At 44.3% G+C, this 26,577-nt stretch overlaps 1 protein-coding gene across 1 annotated transcript in view; it reads left to right on the forward strand.

The window, feature by feature from the left end:
• The first annotated feature begins 5,702 nt into the window (after positions 1-5,702).
• LOC149347239 (sodium-coupled monocarboxylate transporter 1-like) overlaps positions 5,703-26,577 on the forward strand; it is a 48,862-nt gene continuing 27,987 nt past the window's right edge. The window contains exons 1-7 of the mRNA XM_089585535.1: positions 5,703-6,041; positions 7,094-7,159; positions 11,583-11,634; positions 16,718-16,785; positions 20,370-20,527; positions 21,818-21,958; positions 24,956-25,085. Of these exons, the coding sequence (XP_089441661.1) occupies positions 5,703-6,041; positions 7,094-7,159; positions 11,583-11,634; positions 16,718-16,785; positions 20,370-20,527; positions 21,818-21,958; positions 24,956-25,085 (954 nt within the window). The remainder of the gene's footprint in view (positions 6,042-7,093; positions 7,160-11,582; positions 11,635-16,717; positions 16,786-20,369; positions 20,528-21,817; positions 21,959-24,955; positions 25,086-26,577) is intronic.

The raw sequence follows: 26,577 nt of genomic DNA on the forward strand, positions 1-26,577 counted from the left end.
TTGGACGGCAGCCTGTGTACGGTTTCTATGTCCCTGGGTGTGACTTCTTCAATGTCCAACTCTCGTGCAACTTGCTCAACAAATTCTCACCATCAATCTTCTTGAGGCCCTGAATTTCAAGGTTCTTTCGGCGGTCATATTTATTTATTTATTTATTTATTTATTTATTTATACAGAATACCCCTAAAGGCCCTCTAGATGGCATTACATAGGGGTGGGGGGGGGGGCACAGGCAATTGAACAGAATAAAAAAAAAACCACAAATATAAAACAAACAACAAAAGCACAAATAAGACACTTTGGATGACATAAGTAAGCAAAAGAATCAATCAAAAGCACAAATAAGACACTTTTCATGACATATAAGTAAGCAAAAGAATCAAAAGAATGGCAGCGCGGCAAAGAGTGAAGATTAGTGCAGTATTAAAATTATACAAAAGGAACACTAATACAACGAATCTTTTTAGTAACAAACCCTGCAAAAAAGGAAGCCATGAACAAATAAAATAACAATGTATGCGAAGAGTTAAGCAGTAGTTATTGATGATATAAGTTTAAAATATTTATCAGGATCAGTGGTGGTTGCGATATGTGAAGGCAGAGTGTTCCAGTCAGATATTGTGCGTGGTAAGAATGAATGCGCATAGATAAATGTTCTGCACGTGAAACGTCTAACTTTAAAGGGATGATCGCGGCGGACAAAAATCGAAGGAGGCAAAGAAAAAAAGTCGTTATGAAGTGATGGATGATGATAAAGTTTATGAAAAAGTGATAGTCGTGCAATTTTACGGCGGAGACATAAATCCTGGAGACCTGCGCGTTTCTTTAACGCTGTGACGCTGGTGTTACGTGAATAATCGGAGTAAATAAAACGAACGGCGCGGTTCTGCAATGATTCAATGTTATTTATTAGGTAAGATTGGTAAGGGTCCCAAATAGCCGAGGCATATTCAATTTCAGGTCGAATTAGGGTGGTATAGGCATGAGCACGGAGGTGAGGAGGAGCATGCTTTAGGTTATGTTTTAAGAGACCTAATGACCGATTAGCAGATACAAGCATAAGGTTAATATGGTGGTTCCATGCTAAGTCTGAATGAAGGTGAAGTCCTAAGTACTTATACGTGCTGACTAGCTCGAGTGAGCTATTATTTAAGGAGTATGCTGTTTTAATTCGAGACATTCGGTTAGTAAAAGACATCAATTTAGTTTTTGAATGATTAAGTTGCATAAGCCAGGTTGAGCACCATGCTGTTACTGAATCCAGGTCAAATTGAAGGGATTGGCAATTGGTGTTAGAATAAATTTTGCGATAAATTACACAATCATCAGAAAAAAGTCTGATATGGGAAGGAATGGAATCTGGTAAATCGTTGATAAAAATTAGGAAAAGTAAGGGGCCAAACACACTTCCTTGTGGGACGCCAGAGTGTACTTCGCTGAAAGACGAATTGTGGTTATTGACAGTTGTAAATTCAGACCTGCAAAAGAGAAAATCTTTAACCCATGCAATGACAAGCGGGTGAATATTAAGCAGTGCTAGTTTCATTAATAACCGGTTGTGAGGTACTCTGTCGAAAGCTTTAGAAAAATCAAGAAATATGGAGTCTACTTGAATGCCAGCATCAATCGATGAATGTATGTCTTGATTTAATCCGGCAAGTTGCGTTTCGCATGAGTAGCCTTTACGGAACCCATGTTGATATTTAAAGATAATGTTATGTTCTTCAAGATAGTTAATTACCTGCGAGTGAATTACGTGTTCAAGAAGTTTGCAAACAGTGATAGTTAATGAAATGTGTCGGTAATTTAGTGGTGAGGAACGATCGCCAGATTTGAAAATTGGCACAACTTTAGCTAGGTGCCAGTCCAGCGGAATCACGCCTGATGATAGAGATTGTGAAAAAATAGCGGACAAGATGCGATGAATACCATCAGATGAATTTTTGAGTATTTTGTTATTAAAGCCAAGGTGATTTGATGCTGATGTTGTTTTAAGCTTCCCTAGTAAGGATAGGATACCGGTCTCACTGATAAATATTTCAGACATTGATGTATTAGAAGTGCTGACAGAAATAGGAGGTAGAGGGAGATCTTCACGGGTAAAAACGGATGTGAATGCGTCATTGAAAAATTCGGCGCATTCGGCAACTGGAACACTGCTACGTTCCGCGTTGGTAAGAGTAATGTCAGGATGATTAGCGGGGTTTATTTTCTGCCAGAACTTCCGTGGATTGTTTGTTAGCATTGCCGGTAGATCGTGTGTGAAGAAGTGCCTGCGAGCAGATATCAGCTCAGACTGATATTCCTTATCACATATTGGTCCAGGTCCTTTAGTTGCTGTTTAAATTCTTGAATTTCTTCATTCGTTGTTTGTGCTTCTATGTTTTCCACTGTCTCTTTGAGGTCGTCAATGTCTTTTTTTTGGGAGTCAGTGATTTCTATAACCTTATGGTACTTATCAGGCAGAAAGCTGATGCTTGCCTCAGTGCTTTCAACAGTTTTTTTGAGCAACATGAGATCATTAATTTTCTGAAGAAGTGGGAGTGGGGCGATGATGTCCCGATTCATCACGATTAGTCTAGCCGCAATATCAGCATCTTGTTCAGGTTTACCCTTTGCACAACTTGCCCCCCCACCCTCCCACCCCCTTAGTTTAGAAGCTTTACATGTCGGGCAGAGCCAAGACTTTCCTATATCCGGTTTGGATTTCACTGCTTCTTGCCCCACTCCTGAGCAGTTGCCAGCATGATAGGAGAATGAACACTCAGAGCATTTTATAACGGTAGATGCCTTCGAAACAGACTGCTGGCAAGCAAGCAAGATGTTATAAGGAATAGCGTCTATGGAAACACCGCAACACAGCAAACAAAAAACACAGCAGCAGCAGCTGCAGCCGAACAACTTGCGCAAGTACTTAGTCGTTTAGAGCTTATTTCTATCTTAGCAAAAAGAAGAGCACCAACCTGTAAAACACGGTTAGAAAGGTTATATCCAGTCGGTCACAGGCCGTTGCTGCCGCTGCCACTACGTGCAATGTTGCGAAGCTTGGTGCGTCAACCGCTGCTTATAGTTGTCCATGTGCTGTCACTGGTGACGTTGCTCCGCACGGGCCAATTGCAATACAGGCACAGATGCAGGTCATGCAGCGCTGTCGGGAAATCCCCGGAGAAAAAGCCTAAGTAAGCCCCCTATGTCACGTGACATCGTGGTATCATTACACCCTGCCCACCGAACTGCGAGGAAACTGACCACTGTGGCAGGTGGCAGTTTAATTAATGATTGGTCACGAAAGGTTGCCCGGAAACAGCAGCCTGAGTCGCACATGCCCCACCTCTGGGAGCACCTGCCATCGAAGTGCAGTGGCGCATCGCTTCACCGCTGCACCAATGCACCAGGAGTGGAGTGAGGATTCCCAGGGATCTATGAATGCCAAGTCCAGAACGACCAATCTTGCATGTATGACCATTACACCATAGGCGTTATCGCGTCATACCAGTAAGCCGCAGCTTAAGTGTCCCCTCCAATTTTCCTTCCCAAAGATATTTTATTACTATTTCGTGCTCATTTTGACTTCTTGATGAAATATGTTTTATATTTGATCGCTCCCTGCACGCGTGACTATCCACAGAAATATTTGCTTCCATTCATTTATACTCTAAAAACAAACATTGATTTTGATTCTATTTTTACATCATAATGTTCGACTGTAACCTGTCTGCTATGAAGAAAAGCGCCCAAAGAGAGTATTTTTCTACGGAGGATGTAAACAGGACTCGTACTAGCGAGTGGCGAAACTTCCAATAAGCATCCTCGTGTTAAATTGGCAAACTCTGAACGCAGATAACATTGATACGAAAAGCAAAGGCAGGCTGTGTGGAGCAGCCCTAAGGTTTCGGCTCTTCTGAATAACGTTTTGGCCATTAGGCGGCGAATTTCTCGTGCAACCCTAATTTGCCTAAAAAGGTGTTTTAAAGACTCAGGAGCCCTTAACCTTTTAAAAGCCACACTTAGGAGCAATGATTCAAAGCCGAAAATTCCTATCGGCAATTCACTTGTGGTTTTTAAATTAACCGTGACAAAATGTAGCCATATTGTAAATGACTAACCTATGCCAGAATTATGCCCATACATTTCATGGACAGAATGGGACCGCGTTTACGACAGCCGGAGTAATGCGAGGCGATAAGGTATGTCTCCTGCCTTTGACATGTGTTACTGCCAAACGACAACGTTCTAAAAAAGGAACACCTGCATAATACTCACTGTCACTGATGGAAACACACGCTTCTTTCAGTTCTTTATTATTCGTTCCAGAGATCGCCGACTATATGGGCTTTTGTTCTGTTTTGTGTATAGAACATTTTTTTTTCTCGGCATATGGCTCCACGTGGAAAACCCTCGGCGGTGACAAGATCCAAAATGAAATGTGCGAAAATAAAAGCGCGCAAATAAAACTTAAGAATAAAGGTGCGTTTTCAAGGGAAATAAAAAATTGAGCTTCATATGAACATCACTTGCAAACAGAAGGTTAACCACCTCGCCCATAGCGCAGACTGCTGATGTGGGGAACGCTACCTACAAGGGTGGTGTGCTTTATTTCGCTTGCAACGGACGTATATAGCAATCACTTCCTCTTGCACAGTGGGTCGGGAATCGTGGGTGAGAGGCGAAAGGAGGTCTCCGTGTTCGCACAGTATCTTTGACGTAGCAGGCGCACGTTGTTTACACCAGCTGTCTACGAGCGGAAGCAGTTTTACTTTTTTTTTCAGCTTTTCATCTTCCTTGCTCTTCTATGGAAGTCCTGCCCCTGACCTAAAAAAAAGCGAGCACAAAAGTGTGAAGCTAGCACATGAAAAACGTGCCACAGGAGGACGGGCCGTTTGATGGCTAGCTTCCGGCGTAGCGCACAGCTCAACAACGGGAACATGAGCTCGCCCATTGCCCACAAATAGCCAGAACGACCAGGCTGCACGCGCAAGTTTTTCGAATTCGCACGCATCAGGAGCCGTCACTTCATCGTGTACCGGCGTCCCCCATTGCTTAAGGATGTTAGTTTGAGTGCATGAAGTTTGCAGGAATTGAGCCCGGTATAGGCTTAGCGATACTCCCCTGAGCACAGCAGGTGCTCTAGTCGGTGCTAATCTTGACGCAGATTAATTTGAGGTTTAACGCATTCTGATAACGGAGTCTCCTCCTTGGACCCAAGTAAGGCAGAAGTTCTGACTCGCTGTATTTTTCACTTGTTTCATTTGTATTTTCACTGCAGCCAGTGATACATTTAACATTCTGTGTTGAGTACTGTGGGTTATGCACGCGATTTTGCCAGTCTGATATGATTATTTTAAGTCGACTATTTTTATCTCCTAATATGTTTTCATTTGCGTTCTGTACTTTGCATCGAACGTGACGGAGCTAGTTGCGCCTTGGTACGTTGTTCTATTGTGCTGCTTTCCGCTGCGGTCAGTGCCTGCTCAGGACGCCAAGGACACCTCAAGCCGTGTTTGAGTGGCTTTTTCCTTGGGTCCTCTCCCACCGTATAGCGCGAAAAAAAAAATAAAGTATCAATTAAAGCAACAGCAGCTGAAGCGCGTGTACTTGAGAAGGCTGACTTCGCAGGCTTACTTGGGCGCATCTTCCGTGGCAGACTGCGAATGCTGAGCTGATAAGCGGCGTCCAAGAACCACGCGGAAGACGAAGCAGCGATGCCTACTCTGGAGTACGTGCTCTTCGGAGTTCTGATTGCAGGGAACTTTTCCCTCGGTCTTTACTTCTCTTTTCGGAAACCTCCGACGGGAGGCGGGTCTGACGGGATTACAAAAGATGTGTTCCTTGGAAGCCGGACCCTCCGAATTCTTCCCCTCGCTGCCTCAACGGTGGCCTCTCTCTTCTCCTCCATTGCACTCGTGGGCATGCCGGCTCACTACTACGCCTACGGCTGGCACATTTTTTGGAGTGTAATTACACCTCTGTTGCTGTTTCCTCTGGCCACACATATCTTTGTGCCCGTGCTCTACAAACTCGGCATAACATCGATATTTGAGGTGAGTTTCACGAATGGCCCACTCTCTGAAATCGTAGTCCGGGAGGGGTAACATTTGCCAGACGATGCTGGGCGATGTTGATAATCGACACTTTTAGTTGGCCGTGCCGTAGCGTCTCTCAGGGGCACGCGTAAACGGTAGCGCCATCTAGTGAGAAGACGCCAAAGCACATCAACGCTGTGTTGAAGAAATTTTAATCCGTAATTACTGATAACTAGGGCGGGTGCACTGCGAGCCTTTTTTCGTTTCAAGAAGAAAAACTATGCAAATAGAACAAAATGTAACAAAGGACTAAAAGCTGGACAACTGCTTCGCCAGGTGCCATTCTGGCGAGGTAAACACTCCGCATTTAGTTAGGCCTAAGAGCTTGAAAGTCGCCAAATTATTTGAAGAACAGTAGCTAGTTATCGCTTATACCTCTACGCGTTCGCTAGTGTGTGAAATAAAAGCGAACCGCTACCATTTGAGCGAGCTATCGCGTCGAAGAATCCAGCGGTGACATGTGTTTATTCCGAAGAGGGCGAGCCGGGCGCCGCCATCTTGTCAACGCATCCCGTAACGAGCCCGTAGCGCGCGCACGCAACGGCACGATACGTGCGTACGTACGCAAGCGGACCAGCGGTACGGAACATCTGCGCATGCGCAATCGCGACCCGCAACGCTCCTGCGTACGTAAGCCCGTTCCGTACGGCTGACTAAAAGTGTCTAATGTTTCATTTTATTGAAATTCTGACAATACAGTGCGGAATAGCCAAGGTGCCGGGCCAAAAGGCGAGAAGTGATTCCCCTAACTATGCCCCTGGCTCCCTACAGCAGTCGGAGCGCAACATGATTATGCTCATTATAATTAACAAGAAACCATAGTACGACTCTAAAAGTTGAAGTGAGAAAAAAAAATGTAATACATGCACACAGGACAAACGCACACTGCACACAGGACAAACGCATTGCGTTTGTCCTGTGTGCTTCTTCTTCTTGTCCCTGTCTTTTTATTGCGCTTTGCTAAGTTCAACACTCAATGCATGCACGTGTTTTACTCTCTTTTTCTGCAGTACCTTCGGATGCGCTTCAACAGCACAATTTCATTAGCGGCCTGCGCGATCTACATTTTTCTAACGGTGAGTGAAATTTATATGTCCTTCCGCATAACGATGTCTTTTTGCGGCACTTACACTGGGCCAAATCTTAAATCGGCGTAATTTTTGCATCCCTAATTGCACCTTGGGTTAACCACTGGCATATATGCTGTAATTCGACGCATGTGGCGGCATTTGGTTCATTTTTTTCATATTGTGCTTGAGTGGAGTAGGTGCCTGACTGGACCAAAATTATTGGAAATTCGCATCGTCTCTAGCTATGAAGAGCCAAAACTAGCGGCACACGCAGCAATGGTTATCCTTCATCTCGCTTCTTTCTCTTGATAAACTGCCTCTCCTCCCATGCTAGACAAGTCGTTTACCCAGAGTAAGTGGACCCGCCGCGGTGGCTCAGTGGTTGCTGACCCGAAAGACGCGGAATCGATCTTGGCGCGGTGGCCGAATTTCGACGAAGGTGAAATTCTAAAGGCCCGTGTACTGTGCGATGTCAGCGCACGTTAAAGAACCCCAGGTAGTCGAAATTTCCGGAGCCCTTCACTACGGCGTCCCTCGTAGCCTGAGTTGCGTTGGGACGTTAAACTCCAATAAACCAAACCAAACTAGAGTAAGTGGGACTACGCCCCCAGAACCGTTGCTACGCATCCACCTTGTTATGGCTATTCGTAGCCGCAGACGATGACGATTACTAATAATTTTGATTTATACAGGAGATTACTCCACTCAAGCATAACATGAAAAAAAATGAACCAGCAAATGCCACCTCACAGGTAAAATTACTGCATGAACATGCCGGCGGTTTAGACGAGAGAAGCCTTTTACAAGATTTAATTTGGGATGCAATAATCACACCAGTTGCAGATTTGGCCGGGTGTGCATGTTTGCCGCTTAATAACTAGTCCGCGAACCCTCCCCTATTCGGATCATGAAGAGAAGCACTACAGTAATTTCTAGGGCAGTTGAACTGAACGTGAATTTGTGAAATTGATGCAAATATCAATTTAAAAATCGAGCATTCGTCGCATGTTTGTCCGCTTCTAATGTTGAATATGGCAAGTAACTGCCCTACAACATGTCTTCTTTAACCCTTTATAAGGCATGAGGTCACACGGAAAAAAAATTGTTTTTTTGATCCAAGGACACTTTATTGAGGCTAAGAAAAGGCGGTCAGACCAGTTTTCGTCACTCTCCGTACAATGGTTTTAGCACAAAAGGTGGGACAACATGTGTCCCGCTGCACACGACAAGGAATAAAGGGAGGTGGGACAGCATGTGTCCCAATGCTCACGAGGGGGTACCACAAAAGAAAGTTGCATCGTGATTTTAGGTTCACTTTGATGAGTGAAAGGGAGAAAAGCACTGCATACATAATGACACGTTACAACCTGTGCATATGAGCTTGGTGCGCACTTCGGCGCGGTTGGTTGAACACCAGCGGCATCTCCTTCTTGTGCCAGATGATTGTGGGAAGTGGTTGTTTCCTTGAAAACGGACTTCGTGTGGAACTCCCGTTAGTATAGAACCACTGTGGCGCCCATTTTTTCTGAGGTAGTCTGCCTGGGATCTTCCAATGCGGAAGCATTGCCGCTCGACTAGTTGTCGCCCAAGAATGAGCTTGAATTGCAGCAAGTCTGTGCTGCCAGCATCGTGAACACCTGCGTGCTGAATAAAGGCATTCACGATGGCAGCATCAACCATGAAATAAAAAATTCTGTGCCATCCTTTATTTGACCGCCTATCTACTACATAGGCATTTCTTTTTTGGTCAAATCGGTCAACTCCACCCATCCACCGATTATAGTCTTTCACAGCCTTCGGGCATGTCACCTGGATTTTTGTTCCACAAGGCAGCTTCCTTTCCACTGTAGCTTCTTCTCTGGGGTCGTGATAATTGGACATCACATGGACGTTCTTGGAGTCCCGCCACTGGTACACAGAAATTGGCCCTTTGGATCTGTACAGGAATGATCCCCGCTTCAATTTATTGTCAACCTTTACCTCTTGAGGCAGATCTTTCTTGTTGGATCTGAATGTTCCACAAGCAAATGTACCTCGCTCTCGAAGGCGCTGGAGAAGCTTCGTCGAGGAAAAAAAATTATCGAAGAAAACTTGTGTGCCTGCGTCCACCACGTCTTCTGTTAGAGAGAGCACTACATGCTCACCGAGTCCCACGTCAGTGGGTCGACGCTCTGTGCGGCCTTGATAGAGGTCAAATTTACAGATGTAACCAGTCTGGCTGTCAGCGATACTTCACACTTTATACCCACGCTTGATTTTTGGTTTGAGCGGCATATATTGCTTCATTGCCGATCTACCCTTGAAGAGAATCATGGACTCGTCGACAGCAACGTGGAGGAAGGCTTGTACTCTTTTTGGAAGTTGATGTTGAGCATTTCCATTAGGAGCCTCACCCTGTAGCACCTATCGAAATTTGGTGAGGTCTTATCAGGTATCTTTGAATTGTCGTTTAGGTGCAGGCAACGAGTGATCTGTTGAAAACGTCTAAACGACATTACACTGGAGATTTCTTGAACATTGAAAAACTTGTCTCAACTCCAATACAGGTGCACTTGAGGCAAGTTATTAATGCTCATTAGTATTAGCATCCCTATGTAGGCCTTCAGCTCGCTCACTGTCAGCGTGCGCCAGTTTGGCATCTTTCCTTGAAGAGCATAGAGGTTTGTTTCCTCAACAATCATTTTCCACACCTCTTCATCAAAGTACAGAGAAAACGCGTCGCATGCGCTGCAGTCTGCCTTTAGTTTTTGTGAGTATGTCGGTGAATTTTCTGCGATGCTCACTGGAATGTCGCAAGGCTGCCCGGCTATCCATCCTGCTGATAGGGAATCGTCTTCTTCCTCTTCATGGTCACTGTCATGATGAATGGGCTTAGCGCGCGCGTTCTTAGTTTTCTTTTTGCGTGTGTATGCCTTCTTGGGTATTTTCTTGCGCGGCGGCTCGATGTTTTCGTCGCACTCCGACGACTCTATCGGAGCGAAAGCCGAGGTTGATGGTAGGGTAAACTCGTCACCCGAATCACTTGACACATCCCTTTCAGAACCGTCAGGCAGGCTAAAAAACACCTCTAATGCCTCTTCAGCGGTGAGACTCCGTTCCCTTGCAAGTACGAATGAATACATAATAAATTTATACGTTTCATTCGAGAATGAACGACACACGACGCCATGCTTCTAGAGCCTAAGCCTAATGAACTTCCATATGCCTGCAGACTTTCGAACACAGAATTCTTTACAACATTGTACGAACTGCACAATTTTACTCATATGAGCCTGACATATTTAGAAGCACGGAGAACACAATGGGCGTCTTGCCTGGCATTTTTGAAGAAAAATGTTGCCCTTCAAAAATCGTGTGTGCACAGCTCCATCGTTCGAAAAAAGCAACAAACTACAACACACACGGGACGCTTGCGCCACCCAGCAGAAAAAAAAGAAAGCATAAAATAGTTAAACACATCTCTCTTAGATGGCGCCAGTTGTCTCAAGCAAATCCAGCTCTCTCGCAGCTCTCTCGCACGTGGTGGTCGATATTACCTGGAGCCCTCCACTGCGGCGTCCCTGATAGCCTTAGTCACTCTAGGTCGTCAAACCAGAAAGTCTTTTTTAACTAGCAACGAAATAATGCCGCCTTGCTTGGTACTGATTGATGTGAATACCGCCCAACAAACTGACAAAGAATAATTCTACACTCCACATGTGCTGCCGGCGGCATCGGCTGATTACGGAGTACATGTTATAAATATAGATAGATAGATATCCTTTATTTCAGACAACAATGTATCAGATACAAGGGCAAAAGGCAGACGTACTCTGCCTGACGGGGCCCAAGCACCCGACACAATGCTCAGTACACGAGGCAAAAGAACCAAGAACTTCATACATTCTCATTATACAAAAAACACATTTATGCAAGGTAGAAAATAGGCGGAAGGTGCATACTTTTGCCATGACTAAATTATACACTAGATATTTACAAGGCGTATTAAAATGAGAAATACAAGAGAATTCACAGAGTTAACGGAACAACAGTGACATCAAGAATTTCTGTGTGAACAACTTTTTAATCATTCGAACAAGAAAGGAGGTAAGCTATAGCATTCCTTTTGAAGGAGTTATGGGTAACAGATTTTCAAATAATTTCCATGGCAGGTGTGTGTTTCTTTCAAAGATTATTTAGAAGGTGTCTTTACCTAATAACCTTTTCTTGTGCGTATCACCAAGGCGGTATTCACAAGGATCGTAATTCTGAAGGATAGCAATGAACTCCTTGGAGCTTTGCAAGGAGATAATTATGATAAAAATTTGCCACATTTGGCCCTTAACACTACTACGGCTTGAAACTAATCTTTTTCTCTGCCATCTCCATTTTCTCACGATCATGTTGCGAAAAAATTGGCCCTATAATTGTCATTCCATTTTCATTCCAGCAAAGTGTCGGCGCCCTCTCCATCTTTGCAGCCTCCATCACGCTTGTAACAGGTACAGTGGGGTTTATTTAACAGTAAAATTAACTTTAGTAGCATCACCGAGGAAGACGAAGCTGAAGACGGAGAGTCAAAGCATGCGGAAATATGCGCTGCCTTTCGTCCTTGGAAGTTAGTTCACATCCACGACTAATACCGTAGTGACACCTATGCGTACTGCGTAGCTGGGCAACTGCCCATAGTGTCAGCGTCAACGGAAAGAATGCTACACTTGGCGTGCGTGTCCATAGCGCAGTGTGCATTTACTTTAGAAACTAGCAGCAGTTCAATGGACAGGTTAGCCCTGGTTTATACCGGGTGTTTAAGTGCGGCCCACTAATCATCATCGTCAGCCTGACCACGCTCACTGCAGGGCAAAGGCCCCTCCCATGTCTCTCCAGTTAACCCTGTCCTTTGCCAGCTGCGGCCACCATGTCCTGGCAAGCTTCTTAATATAATCCGCCCACCTGACTTTCTGTCGCCTCCTGCTATTTTTCCCTTCTGTTGAAAGCCACTCCGTTACCCTTAAGGACCAGCGGTTGTCTTGCCTTCGCTGAGGCGCATTACTAACTTTTAAAAGCTGTCTTCTTTGGCAATGTGATACTTGTGCGCGCGGACTTCAGAAAACACATGAGTCACGTTAACTAGTATGTTGGCTAAAAAAATTCTAAACTGGTGCGCCTTTATCCATTTTTTCCGGATGTGATTGAAATGTGGAATCAATTGTGAAATGATGTTGTTGAGCAGACTGATGTCGAAGAATTTCTCTTAGGTGTGGAGACGTTTTTGCGCGAACGAGGGGTGGGGGGGGGGGGGGAGTCGGTATTTTTCGCAATGAGAGCTGCATTTGTAATTATATTTGTATATGTTCTACCTGTCCGTAATGACCCTCATCGGAAGGTTACGAGTATGAAAATAAATAAATAAATAAATAAATGATTAAATTATAATAGTCATCTTTTTATCTCTTACTAATGGGCGCCTGTTTAAAGATGTGCAGCTGACAATTAGTAATAGCCACAACAGTTTCAAAGATTTCAAAAACGGGGTTGCCTTCAGCGCTGTGACTAAACAAATTCTGGCCAATTCTCGCGTACTTCCCAATTCGTGCTCCTGCCTTGGCCGCAATGCGAGGCCCACCAGTAAACGCCCCTGCGCGACTTCCGCGTCACGTGACCGTCTCGTACTCGCCTCGGCAAGAGCAGTGAGCAGCGGCGAGCAGAGCAGTACGTACAGCGACCCAGAAGGTCACGTGGCTCATGCAGTGTGAAGTGATGCGATTTGATTGACATCTCTGTGCACACTTAGCCGCTGCGCAGTTTTCGAATTGCACGAGATTAGGACAAAATTTGTTTAGGCATAGTGATGACAGTGACCACATTCATGAAAATTGAAAAACGAATTTCGTTGCTGCTTAAGTTAAGTAACAAACCCCTACTTGCAACTAGGCGCCTATCTGTATAATCTGAAAAGTTAATGATGATAGTTTAGTTCACCAATTTAATAGTTAACATGATTCACTTGATATTTTACGTCCTCAATCAATGGTATCACTTTCCGGAAACAGAGCTTTTTTTACCTCAGAAAGCTTATTTATAAAATTTGTTTAGAGGCTTCCATGAAAGACGTGGCATTCATATATGCAGACTCTATGTATATATGTAGGAATTGTACTGCTGTTGCTCGGATAGGTGGTTTATTCCAAGAGGTGATAGAAGTAGAATATTATATGCACCTTGCTGTGGGCTTCTAGGAACCATTATAAGCGATGCCGATAGGGGTGCTAGTAGGTGCTTCGAAATGGAATGCATATCGTAACCGCACAAACTAACAGGAACGCATGTACGAAAAGACATGGTAGCGCATTGTCCTGTCTCTTCTTTCCTGCGGCCCTGTTTGCACGGTTACAACCTGCGTTCCATTTGCAGTGTTGGCATTATGAGCTTCCAAGGTAAATTTTAGCCAATATGTATTCCTGCACAGCAGCTACATGAACCGCACGACTAACGCTGCCTTCATCACTAATAAGCCTAAAAGTGGACTGATTAGACTTCACTCCGCTATTTCGAATAATGGAGGAAGCAGTTAGTGCCGAAGATTATCAATAATATAACGGAAATGCATCGGATGTTCATTCAGAGGTTCGGGTGTGCCTGTTTTTCTGATGCTGCATTACCTCTGTGTTGATCATTTTGGGAATTTCGATCAGTTTAATCAGCTTTTCTTAGAACTTATCATAATCTACTCTCCTTTACTGATCAGGCTGCAAGAAAGCCAGAACAACGTTGAATATCAAAAGTCCTTGGCGGTTCGCTTATGCACGCTATGTTTCTGTATTCGCAACGGAAATTTCATGTGGATTTGTTTCACAACTGCTCCGTAACAAATTGGCTGTGGCTTACCTAAGGTTAAGCCTGGATAAGCGAAATGCTCTCGCTGCTTTTGAGCCAACTCCCAAGCTACCACTTCTGATTAAACTGATCAAAATTCCCACGATGATCAACACAGACGTAATGCAGCATCAGAAAAACAGGCTCGTTAAAGAACCCCAGCTGGTCTTAATTTCTGGAGCCCTTCACTACGGCGTCCCTCAAAGCCTAATACCCCTGACACACAGCAAATTCAATGTCATTCCGATCGAATGACGTTCGTTCAAAATGACATTATTTTGCTGCCACACAAGAAACTATAATGTCATTCGATGAAAACGATATTCGGTATCGAATGAGTTTACAGAACTCATTATCCAGCGATCGCCGAGCTAATGTGTTACCTCGACACCAGAGACTTGGTGGAATATACACCGAAAAAAAAATATAAGAAAATCGTCCCAAACACTAATATTTCCGCGTCCGTAAGATTGTGTGGTCGTTCATTTATATCAATAAGAATGCCGAATAGAATTGGACAAAAATAAAACTCACTCTCGCTACCAGCCTTGCGTGGCTTGCGTGGTTAACATTCACAAAATGGCGACGCCCAGCACGCCCGCTTCGGACCGAATACTGCGTCGCCGCTGCATTTTTCGACGCGATAGCTTGCTCTAAACGGTTGTATTCGCTTTTATTTTGTGCATTATCGTCTCTCCGTAACATTATAGGCGTGAAATATTAATCGTTTTTGAAATAAATTTAAGAATTTCTTGATGCTAGGCTTAACTATGTACGGCGTACACTGTCGTCATAGCAACGACCCCTTGCGAAGTATTTCTCCAAATTTGCACTAGAATCTACGTTTTCATTTCATCCAACTGATTTGCGCTCAAAAAAACAAAGCCTTCGAATGCATCCATTACTGCCGTTAATAAAAGAGAAAAACGTTTTTTCGGCACACAGTTCAGGAGGTTTGACTTGCTGTCATCTAGATGGCAACACAGTATGTTATGCTTCTCGCGCGCTACGCTAGTCACTCCCAATCACCGTGCTCCCCACTAAAACTGTTGTGAGGACGGGCGGCACTGCGCGTAAGGTGCGCCCGTAGCACGCGTAAAGCTTTTGCGGACGCACAGCTAATACTGTCTAATTTCACCATAGAGAGCATTTCACAAAATGACGTCCGGCATGTGCCTGCCACCGCTGGCTGAACTTTGTCTAGGCTTGGATCCGTGGTGTCGCCGTGATCAACACGTTATTGAATGACGATTAGGTTTTTAAAGTAGGTTTCCATAAGCAAAGGAATACTTTTTGCAAGGTATTGAAGCATACATCGAAATCTTTGTATGCTGTACTCTCTTTCCATTGCAATCGCCATCATTTCCAAATGACATTAGTTTTTGGCGTGTAGCAGCGCGCAGAAAAAAAGACATTAAGTCGAACAAATTTCATTCGATGAGAATGACATTAAATTTGCCGTGTGGCCGGGGTATTAGTTGCTTTGGGACGTTAAACACAAATAAACCGAACCAAACCAACTGCTGAATCGGTGTTTCTGCACCGTCCGACTGTATCTTATTCTTCTCTTTCCTGGCGAGTGTCTGCGTCGGTTCTATGGCAAGCGAGCCTTATATACCCCTCCTTTCAAATGGGCACTGCGCACGGCTGCGGCGAAAGGTCAAACGGTGGCGAGGATGGCCGCCTCTTCTATGGTCGCCGCCGCCGCTCACGCGTTCTCGCAACGCCTAGCGAAAAAGCTTTCTCCTCTTGGGACGGCGGCGGCGACCGCACGGCAGCGGCGAAGGTTAAAACGGTGGCGAGGAGGAGAAGCGGCGACGCTCAGACGACAGAGTCAGCGCGCGGCGGTGACGACGGCTGCGGCAGCAGCGGTCACCTGCGCTCCGCGCGACGTCGCTCGGCTTCGCGCATGCGCAGCTGTGGCTAAAATTGATCACGGCGCACGCCAGACCCGGTGATGACGAGCCTAGTGAAGCTTTTCGCTTCAAAATTTGGGTGACACATGAGCTCCGCCTGAATGGCTTGACACGATAGAGTTAAACGGTCCCTTCAGCAACCTGGGGTTCTCTTCGCTTATCACTTCGCAGATACGGACGCTTTTGCTTATTCAATTTTCTTTTGGTTTTATTATTTTATTGTTTATTTATTTCTTTATTTTATACACCGCATTGGACCTCGCTTTAACCGAATCGAAAGAACGTTCCTCGTGGTCGAAGGGTAGCGCGCACGGCTCGCGACCAAAGAGACAGCGGTTTGATTCCCGTCTCTACCATTTTTCTATTGAGCGCAAATGTTTTTATTTCTTCAGAGAAGCTACTTAATGGTAGTAGAATGACGTCATGACCCTGCAGATCAATGAGGAATTGTGTACTACGTAATCGCTGTTGTAGTGTGTGACCGTTGTGGGTGTTTGAATTACCCGCGCGAAGTTATATGAGTTATGTCACGGCCCTATCGCCCAATTCGTATGTTCTCGGCACATCAACGAAGCCGGACTTTCCGCAAAACAGCGGCCTTGGCGCTACAGCGTTAAAATGCACCTGGGCGCTGACCTCCCGATTAACAAGAGACGTTCAGTCATGCATTCGACTTTCGTATGCGCGTCAGTATCTTCAGGATAATTGTACAGTTAGCTAACAACTATGCTTATTTACTTTTGAGTCTATGCAGATAAAGTATCTTTGCTTAGCACAACACATTTTCTTTCAGTGTTCCATGCACCGCTCTTCTGGTGCAACATTGGTGTTGGTTTGTCCGGAACTATCTACACAGCGCTTGTAAGAAAGCTTGTTTGCATCTAATATTCTTATACAGGGGTCATTATAAGGCAACTCCTCAGTTGGTGCACATTTCAAGCATATTGTCGCTAACAATTATTACTTTCTGAGGTTCCGTGCACCGTTAAATACGCGGTCATTTCGGTCGTAACTGAAGCAATAACTGGCAAATGCGTTTTCTGAGGGGGTCATGATGCTCTTGAAAAAGATGGATTGTTACTTTTGGATTCTATCGGAGCCCTACGTCTCCATAGAAGGCGGCCAGACTCAATGTACTGCAACAGGAGTCCAACCACGGAGTGAAAGAGAGGGTGAAATAACTTTAATGAGCATGGGATTTGGGACACGTAGGTCGCTCGCTCCCCGCAAGACCCCACTGCATTGAATGGTGAGCATTACTAGGAAGAGTGGTTGATCGATTAATTTCTTATCAAATATTGAAGAGACTTTCGTTAGATACATAGGTTTGCGCGCTTAAATACAGACGGTGCCCATGCAGCATGCAAAGCCACTTTAATTTCCCATTTTCATCGTTCATACTAAACAATTCTGGACGAATGCATTTTTGAATAGAAAGAGTTTATGAGCATGATATTTTCATACGTTGTAATATTTCAATAGAAAAAAACAATATTTGGGCAGATATCCCGTTGACAGGCCTCAATATTTACCTTTCCTATCAATGTTCTTGCTGTCTTCAAAAGCGTTCCCCATCGGTTATCTATGGTAGACCTACCTGCTAGATGCGAGCGATCGGAGCACTATAAAAGAAAATATTGCTACATATCGGAAGTTGGACCATTGCCTTCTATATATATCTAACAGTAGCTTAGTTTTTCAATTTTCAAAATTTTTTGACCGAGAATGTTGGACACGTACATTACGTGTTCTCACGCTTCCTATATATTTTCGCCATTCTACTATGTATTTTAATAATTTCCTTTCTCACAAAGCACTGGCAAATTCCTGTATATTATTCCCGATATATATATTTCCTGCGGCTATGAAGGAAAACACAACAGCTCAAACCAGTGACCACCGGTTTCAATACATTCAATTCAATTCAATTAACCTTTATTGTCAACATTTCACAATGTTGATGGTCTTCCAGCCAAAAAGCTGTAGCAACAGCTTGACAACGCCTGGGTGTCGGCGGCAGGCATCAGTGACAGCAGTACAAAAAATTTTATACAAGATATATATTGCGATACCTAAAAAACAGCCACATTTTATCACAAATTTACAAAAATAGAGGGTGAAGTGAATGTATAAAAGGTTATCAAGACGTTACACTAAGACTAGCGTTAACATGCACACGATACTGCAATAAAATCGATAATTGCACACTTGAGACGTGAAACTAACACGTGTATGTTTTTATTGCTCGCGTTACAATTTTATGCAAGAAACAGCAAGCATGGGTCCGTCTAGAAACACTGAACGCAAAATTTTGCGTGTTATTTGAGTGTTATTAAAACTTAATAGACCGAGCATATTCAGTAACACTGCCACTGCGTGGCTAAATGACTGTAGAAAGTAATTAGTAATTAGTTCGGGGGCGTGGAACCGGCTATGTTTCAGGGGCAGGTATTTTTGAGATACTGCAAAGTAACGTTGCATCTGAGAGTGTCATGAAAAGTTGTTCGTACTTTTCATTAGCGAAATAAATGCGGTAGAGGAGACGGTAACTATAAGGAGACTGATATTGTTAACATGATGCTTACGAAATAGCTCGGCTAAAGGATGTAAATACGCGTGTTTCCGGCGGATGTAAGCTTATTTCCTGCACACGTGCTCCTTTCGGTTTTATATGGCATGAACACTACAACAGTCATGTGCTTCTAAGCCTTTTTAACTGTGACTAAACATCCGGGAAAAATCTGGGCAGAACCCTTAAGCTGCTATAAAAATCAAAATGGTTGGCGGTTCAGCATTGCTAAGCACGAAATATTGTACGAAGGCACAGTTTTTTGCAGATGGTGGTGGTGGTGTTAGGGGTGAAAACTTTTAGTTTTTGGAATACAGCTTGTGGCTCCACTACGTGCTCGGCATCCCTAGTCCGGGACGCCCCATGACGAGGCACGTCTGGCGCCCGCTTGACCAGAGCCCTTTGGGACTCCAGCGTGGAGCAGTTTAGGAGGGCAGTCTCCCATGCCTCTCGGGAAGGGGTAGGGGAAGGCGGGAGGCGGAAATTTTGAGTACATACCCATAACATGTGGGAGATGTCACAAGTCTCCCCACAGTGCGGGCATCGCCCATCCGTGTTAGTATCATAATGTTGTACACAACCGTCACGTACCCGAAAGCGCGATTGAGGTGTCCACTGACCCAGCGAGCCAGTCATGCGCGTCTTCAACTTTTTCATCCTCAGCGCCAATTTGCGCAATGTACGCCGGCGGCCTCTGCTCCAGTGCCGCCACGTTTCTGCAGCAATCTCGTCAACGCAAACGCCTACCGCTCTAGTGCCGTGTTTGTGCCACACCTTTTTTCATGCCAACGCATACAACGCACATCTTTCTACCACTACTGCCTAATAGCGCAAACCGCGAATGTCAGTTTAGTAGTAGTATTAGTTGAAGAAGAAAACAACGTGCAGGGCATTGCACGAAAGTGTGCGGCAATTTACCCTGATGTGTGAGCGGGTGCGGTGATCGCCTAGAGCTCTCGTGCAGTGGCCAGCAAAGCTGATCAGTTCGCGCCTCCATGGCTTCGAATCACAGTCGCTAAAATATTTAGTTCATTTCTTTATTTATTTATCGGTTGCCCAAGGTCGCCCTCAAGGTCAAGCATTACACAAAGCTCGTGAATACTGCTTTCGCTCTAAAGCCCCCACTTGAACCCGCACGGCTTATACTTCACGCAGCTCCGGTTGCATGCGCGAGGGAAACTTCGCGCCTACAATAGACAAATATCAAAGGTGAAGGTGTGCGTTAGGTACGGATACTGAGCTCGTTTTGAGCCTTTCGAGCCAGCTGCGCTGTAAATCTACGCGCAGCAACATACGCAGACTATACAAATGGATACTCGTTGATAAAAGGGCAGTGGCAGTGCCGTAAGTGGACCTCCAGTGCATCTGACTATCCTGCAGCATTATTCTGTTTGCGCGATAACAGCGGTGGGCTAGAGTTTATCATCCGTTGCACCCGTTGCCGCCAGGAGCCGGGGTGGCAAGGCCTGTTTCGCTGCCTCAAATATGCTGTGAATGAGGAGAACACCGGTTCAAAGAATTCAAAGGAAGTATGTTAGCACGAACCCTCCTCGTTATTGTGCCGCTAATAAATGAAAGGAATTGCGAGCAGTCATTCAAAAGCTGGAGTGTTGCCTAGCTAGTATATGTGTTTCTTTCTTTAATAGCCGGAGCTGAGCAGAAGCTAAAACCTTTCAATCATGGTTAACGACAATTACTTTGTGAATACGTTATTCACATAATTCGGAACGAAACTGAATTCGTGAGGATGGATAGAGCTGAAGTGTGCAGTAAATATTTAAAGCTCTTTATTACTCGTGATTACAATCGTTGGAGGCGAATTTTGTTGTACATCATTTTATTTTATTACTCACTTTACACTCTCTTCTTTGAAAAGGGTGGACTTCGAGGCGTTGTATGGACTGACTGCATGCAGTTTTTGATCATTTTGGTTGCTCCAGCAACGCTTATTACAAAGATAATCATCGACTCCTCGTCGCCAAACTCAACCATTCATCCAGTTAATCACCTGAATGTCATGGACTACATCGCAGAGTAAGTACACTGTTCACATGGGCCGCTCGTTTTCAGCGCCGAGTAGGCATGGCTAGAGATTCGTTCGGCCTTGTTTCTTAATTTTAATATGCTGCAAAGCCGTGGTAGAAGAGTTAGAGGAGGTTCTCATCGCAACTTTAATTTCTGATGGATTTCCAGACCTAAGATTGTTTTTGTGCCTGCAGTTACGAAGCTCTCTTAGAACTCATATTTGCTGCTGGTGCTGCGCGTGTCTAACTGGGATTTCAGCATGAAACATTTTCCTAGCAGTGGTAGCTTGAAACATTACCAGGGCCGCTGGAGTGAATTTCAGAATAAAAGACATAAATAGTTAGAACAAAGCCTGTTTCTTTTGTGACTATTATTTTATGCGCAAGGTCATGTAAATTTATAGTACACTTGTCTTCTCCTGACAAAACGAAATAGCCATTCGGTATGGGGATCTACGGCAAAAGAAAATTTCCAAAAGCTGTATGTGTTAGAGAAAAAAGTTTCTCCTGGCTGTGAACAATGTGCGTAGTAACCACAGTCGCGAACTGTTCAATAAATACAACGTTATGCAAGTGCTAAGGACGTGTGACTACTGGTTGTCTAAAATGTTAAGACAAGATTAAGAAACGCAGCTTCTTTTTTGTGACATCAGACCTGCAAAATATTTTAAGGCACATAACCTGAGTCATAACGAACAACGAAAGATAAAAGCATATAGAACAATGTACGCAATGCGGACACTAAAATCCAGACGACCAATGATATTTAATCAACTACACGATGATCAAATTTCTCATGAGATTATATCTTTAAAAGAATTAAAACACGTGTTAGGATTTGAGAATTGTTTTCTTAGTGTTCTCTGCTGATCTCCTTGCTTTGTGGCCATGTCACGGTAGTGCCTGGTTTTCTTTCTTACTCGTCCAATTCATTATTTTATTAGTTATTGTGTCGCTTTGATTTTCGTATAATGAACGCTGTGAAATGCAGTTTACGGCTTTTGTTGGCTAGTGTCTTTTTGTATGTTGTCATTGACAACCTGTTTATTGTTCTGGCTTTAGTCTTTTCAAGACTTTTTTATTACTTCTGTTTTTGCGATGCTGTAAAATGACCAATGTCTAGTGGGCCTGCGGCCATGTCAAGCAGTCATCATGACAGCTTTTCCAGCATGCCTCCAGCATCCTGCATGTTGTACTTGATGCAAATAAAGATTAATATTATTATTATTTTGACGCATCGTAAACACTATTAAAAAAACCGGTTCGTTTTAGCGGCTCTCTCTCTCTCACTTTCCAACAGCTACAGTTTTGACTTGACTGACGAGGAGAACATCTGGAGTTGCTTCTTCGGCTCATTCGCGCCAGCAATTATTCGACTCGGCTTCGATCAAGTTGTTACCCAGAGACTCATGGCCTGCCGAACGCTTGAAGAAGCGAAGAGGTACGTAGCACGTCCATTCGAAAAGGGACTTGGAAGTCTCAGATGAGGAGCCCTACCTCATCAAGGTCCCATGTAGAGATGTAAAGGGCTGAAAAAAACACTGCAATTTTGGAAAAAAAAACCGGTTTCTTCGTTTTTTTCAGCCGACAAAAAATGGAAAGAAGCATCGAAAATTTCACAATGATATTTCAAGGTTCTATGATTTCTTGCTTTCAGTTTTAGTTTTTTGTTTTGCTTTGAAAACCATAACAGTTTGCATGGTTGAATGATTGGAGAGCAGTCGTCATCGCCGGTGCCAGGTAGTGCTTTTAAAACGTTCGTGCTGCGAGTACGCGGGTTGGAGGCCAGGTGACCTATAAGATCCAGGCTTGACTTAAAAACGCACTAATACTTGAACTCACGGCTACAGTACAACAAAATGGCTGCAAATTCTACAGCGCGACACACACGGCATAAATAACATAGGCTGCTGTGCACGTAAGCGGTTTTAGCCAAATACAAGCCTAGCTTCTTGATTTCCAACGTAGCAGAGTACAGGACATCCGCAGGAATTTGGTCCAGGACAGGGGTCTTCTGCGAAGCACGTGGCCACATCTACCTGGTGGCAAGGCCTTTGCACCAACCAGCCGCTAACTCCTCTGGCTTGCCGACTTCTGCAGATACCATAATTAACCGCCAGCTGCGAACGAAACTGGTCACGTTTCGGAGACGTCCATACAATGATTCGCAACAGGCTTTAAGGGGAACGCGTTTCAAAGCTAGTGTATGTGCAGTTGAACCTAGCTGTGAACACAACTTCAATCCATGCTGCTGCGCGCAGTGCCGCATCCAGCGGCAGTGACTCTGAATCCGATATGGAGTGACTTATAGATCAGTTTTCATGTTCACTTTGTCGGTGCAATAGAACAAGAAGTTCGTTCCAAAACTACGATATTTATATATCCATATTCGCCTGGAGTGCAAATCATTATTTATCTTCTCGGTGCAATAGAACAAGAAGTTCGTTTCAGAATATGACATCTATAACTGCATATTCGACTGAACTTCGGAGCATTATTATTGATCGTTGTGCTGTTGCAAATAAATCTGTTTTTAGTACGTTTTGCGAAATTTAAATTTTTCATGAAAAAAACCCTGAAAAGAATGGTTTTTTTCATGCCATTCAAAATTTCTTGAAATTTTACATCTTTAGTCCCATGAGGCTAAATCTGCGGCCACCGCGTGACCGGTCACGTGACCCCTCGGAAAGTTTGCGGTGCAGCTTAGTCCTGGAAAGTTGTCCTGTATTGGTTCCAGTGTGGAATATTTTCAAGGGTTTTATTCAAGCTGCTTGCGTGCTTGTCGGACGTCGGGGTTCTGTCGTACCTCACGATGAACGTTCAAAGCTCAGCGCAGAAAGTATTCAAATGTGTTAAACGAACGACACTTGGACCCGATCATAAAAGAGTTATTAATTATACTCATGTACACTAGCGATGAAAACAGAACTGAAAAATGCATCTATTTCAGGGAGTGAAATCCTTTCTCAGGTCAAGGCCGATGACCGGCGAACTTTTTTTTATTTTCTCAACGCAGCGCTTTCGTTTGGACATTGTTCGGTTAGCTCTGAAAAAAAATAAATGGCGGGTGGTGTAGCATTCCTAAGCACGAAATATTGTGCGAAAGCACAGTTCTAATGCGGACAGCACCGTGACCTACCTGAAAGCGCGATTGAGGTGTCTACTCAATAAGGAACAAGTCATGCGCGTCCAACCTTTTCACTGTCTGTGCTAACTTACCCAATGTACGCGGGCGGCATGTGCACCAGAGCCGCGTTTCTGGAGCATCGTTGTCAAAGCCAACGCATGCAGCGCACATCTCTCCGTCACTAAGGTAAACTCTAATAGGGCCAGGACAACGTTACATTTTAATCATGGTTGATGGTCGATGGGGTTTAACGTCCCAAAGTGACTCAAGCTATCAGGGACGCCGTAGGGAGGGGCTCCGGAGATTTCGACCATCCGGGGTTCTTTAACGCGCGCTGACATCGCGCAGTACACGGTCCTCTAGCATTTCGTCCTCAAAGAAATGAGACCGCCGCGGCCGGGATCGAACCCGAGTCTTTCAATTCAGCAGCCGAGCGCCGTAAGCATTGGGCCATCGCGGCGGCCTATTAGGCTCCTGTCAACAGAACTACCTGGCAGGCTCTCGTAAAGGGTACCCGACAATAGATGATGTTCACACTATCAAATATGTAATAGAGAAATGCGCAGAGTATACCCAACCCCTATATATAGCCTTATAGATTGCGAGAGAGCATTTAGCTGATTTGAAACATCAGCATTTATGCAGGCATTGCACAGTCAGGCTGGAGTAGAGGCTCGTGCAAAAATACTGGAAAATATCCATAGCGGGTGCACACCTACCATAGTCCTAGATAAAGTAAGCAATAAAATTCCATTAAAAAATTAGACAGGCAGCGAGACACGATCTCGCCAGTCCTATTTATCCTACGCCTCTTTACAGCGGGTGAGAACGGTTGGAGATAAGAGTTAATGGGTAAAACCTTATATGCTGTGATTAGATGATGAAATTTCATTGCTACGACACTCAGGAGATGAACTGCAAAACATGACCGAAGAGTTAGACAGGCAGAGCAGGATTGTGGGCTTAAAATTAATAAACGGAACACCAAAGTAATATTCAACAGTATCGGAAGGCAACGGCAGTTTAGAATTGCTAGCGAGGTGCTGAAAGTGGTAAGAGAATTCGGCTCGAATTCGTCATTGGGCTATACGGCAACAGCTTCACAGTTGCAGTTCGGTGTTCCTGTAAATAAATATCTTGCGGAGCCGTCTATTTTTTTAAGATCACACGGTGAGATAAACGGACCCTTTTAAACGGGACGACTTGGACTGCGCATAAGAAACGATTTTGTTGGCCATAAAACTTTTGTAGTAGATGGGACATCATGACCACTAAGTCTGTTTATGTTTATATATACGTTTCCTTTGCCAGCACTGCCGTGACCAGCTCATTCCTCGCTGCTTTTACTTACTGTGGACCCATTGCGATGGGCATCGCTCTGACTGTATGGTTTCGGGGTTGTGACCCACTGCTCTTGGGTGACGTCGTTAGCATTGATCAAGTGAGTTCTTCATTTCGTCAATTCTCAAGGATGTCATTTGGTACCAATTTGCAGAGCTGTCTCCGCACTTCTTTTTTGGTCTTGAACGCTCAGAACCTGTGATGAGTTCTCATATGCCTCATAAATATGGTGTACAGGCTTTCTATAGAGTTTTTAGGACTCTATTACCTTCCCTTAGTGCCCCGCCGCGGTGGCTCAGTGGTTATGGTGCTCGACTGCTGACCCGAAAGACGCGGGTTCGATCCCGGCCGCGGTGGCTGAATTTCGATGGAGGCGAAATTCTAGAGGCCCGTGTACTGTGCGATGTCAGTGCACGTTAAAGAACCCAAGGTGGTCGAAATTTCCGGAGCCCTTCACTACGGCGTCCCTCATAGCCTGGGTCGCTTTGGCACATTAAACCCCAATAACACAAACCAAACCTTCCCTTAGTTACTTCCTCCTTTCTTTTTTTTGTCTATCAAATCTGCAGTCACAAATCTATAGATTCTTTATAAACTGTGTATAGACTTTTTATTGGCTACAGACTAGACTACAGGAAGTGACTTTATTGTCAAAAATTTGCGGCCTGTCTTTAGACAGTATAATTAAAAACTTGCAACCGAGGGCAGCAAGTGTACGTTGGAAATTAAACGGATGCCGACCATTTAAGTTCAAGGAGAATGTTTTGATCCCAATACAGTGGCTTTTTTCCCAGTCTCATACGGAGAGTCAGTTCTTAAAATTGCAGACCTCACAGATGTTTGGCTCATGTAATCCCAGGCAGACATATTTGGTTTGTAAAACGTAGAATAGCTGACTAGAATATTAGTTCTTGTGATCCCAGGCACACATGCTTGGTTTGTAAAACGTTGAATAGCTCACCTGATTACTTCTAAACTTTTCCATGTAAAGGTTGTGGGAATATATTTCGGGGTTATAAGAATGCCGCATTTTCGGCCAACCACTCATCGCGGTACGCTGTGTGATACCGCTTCGAACTCTTTTCGTTAGCTAGTTCATTTAGTCCTACCCATATTATTTTCAACAAGGGGAAGCTTTGGGCCAGTTGGTCAGACATGTTGGGGAGGAGGGATAACCGCAAACTTGACAGGACTGAAGATCGAGAAGAGGACAGGACGATAACCGCTCGTCCTGACCTCTTCTCGATCTTCAGTCCTGTCAAGTTTGCGGTTATCCCTCCTCCCCACCATATTACTTTACGCGACACTTGCCCTATTATTTCGTGCGAACTGTTGAGACCTGTTGGCATACTGCAAAACCGCAATTTCATGCTAGACGTGGGGTTTGAGGAGCTACTGCCCTTTTTAATAAATGATAGCGAAGATTTCTGAAATAACCAAGCTGTCCTAACGCTCTACTGTCTAAATTATTTAAGACTATTGAATGATCTTTCTATATGTGTCACACGTACGTCGTATGTATGTGTTTATTCGATATGTGTTCTGTATGTCTCGTATATATGGTGCGGATATGTTATATGTTTCTCAAATAT

The sequence above is a fragment of the Amblyomma mixtum genome, chromosome 4, assembly GCF_055824585.1.
Source record: "Amblyomma mixtum isolate Tamu chromosome 4, ASM5582458v1, whole genome shotgun sequence".
NCBI classification, from domain to species: Eukaryota; Metazoa; Arthropoda; class Arachnida; order Ixodida; family Ixodidae; genus Amblyomma; species Amblyomma mixtum.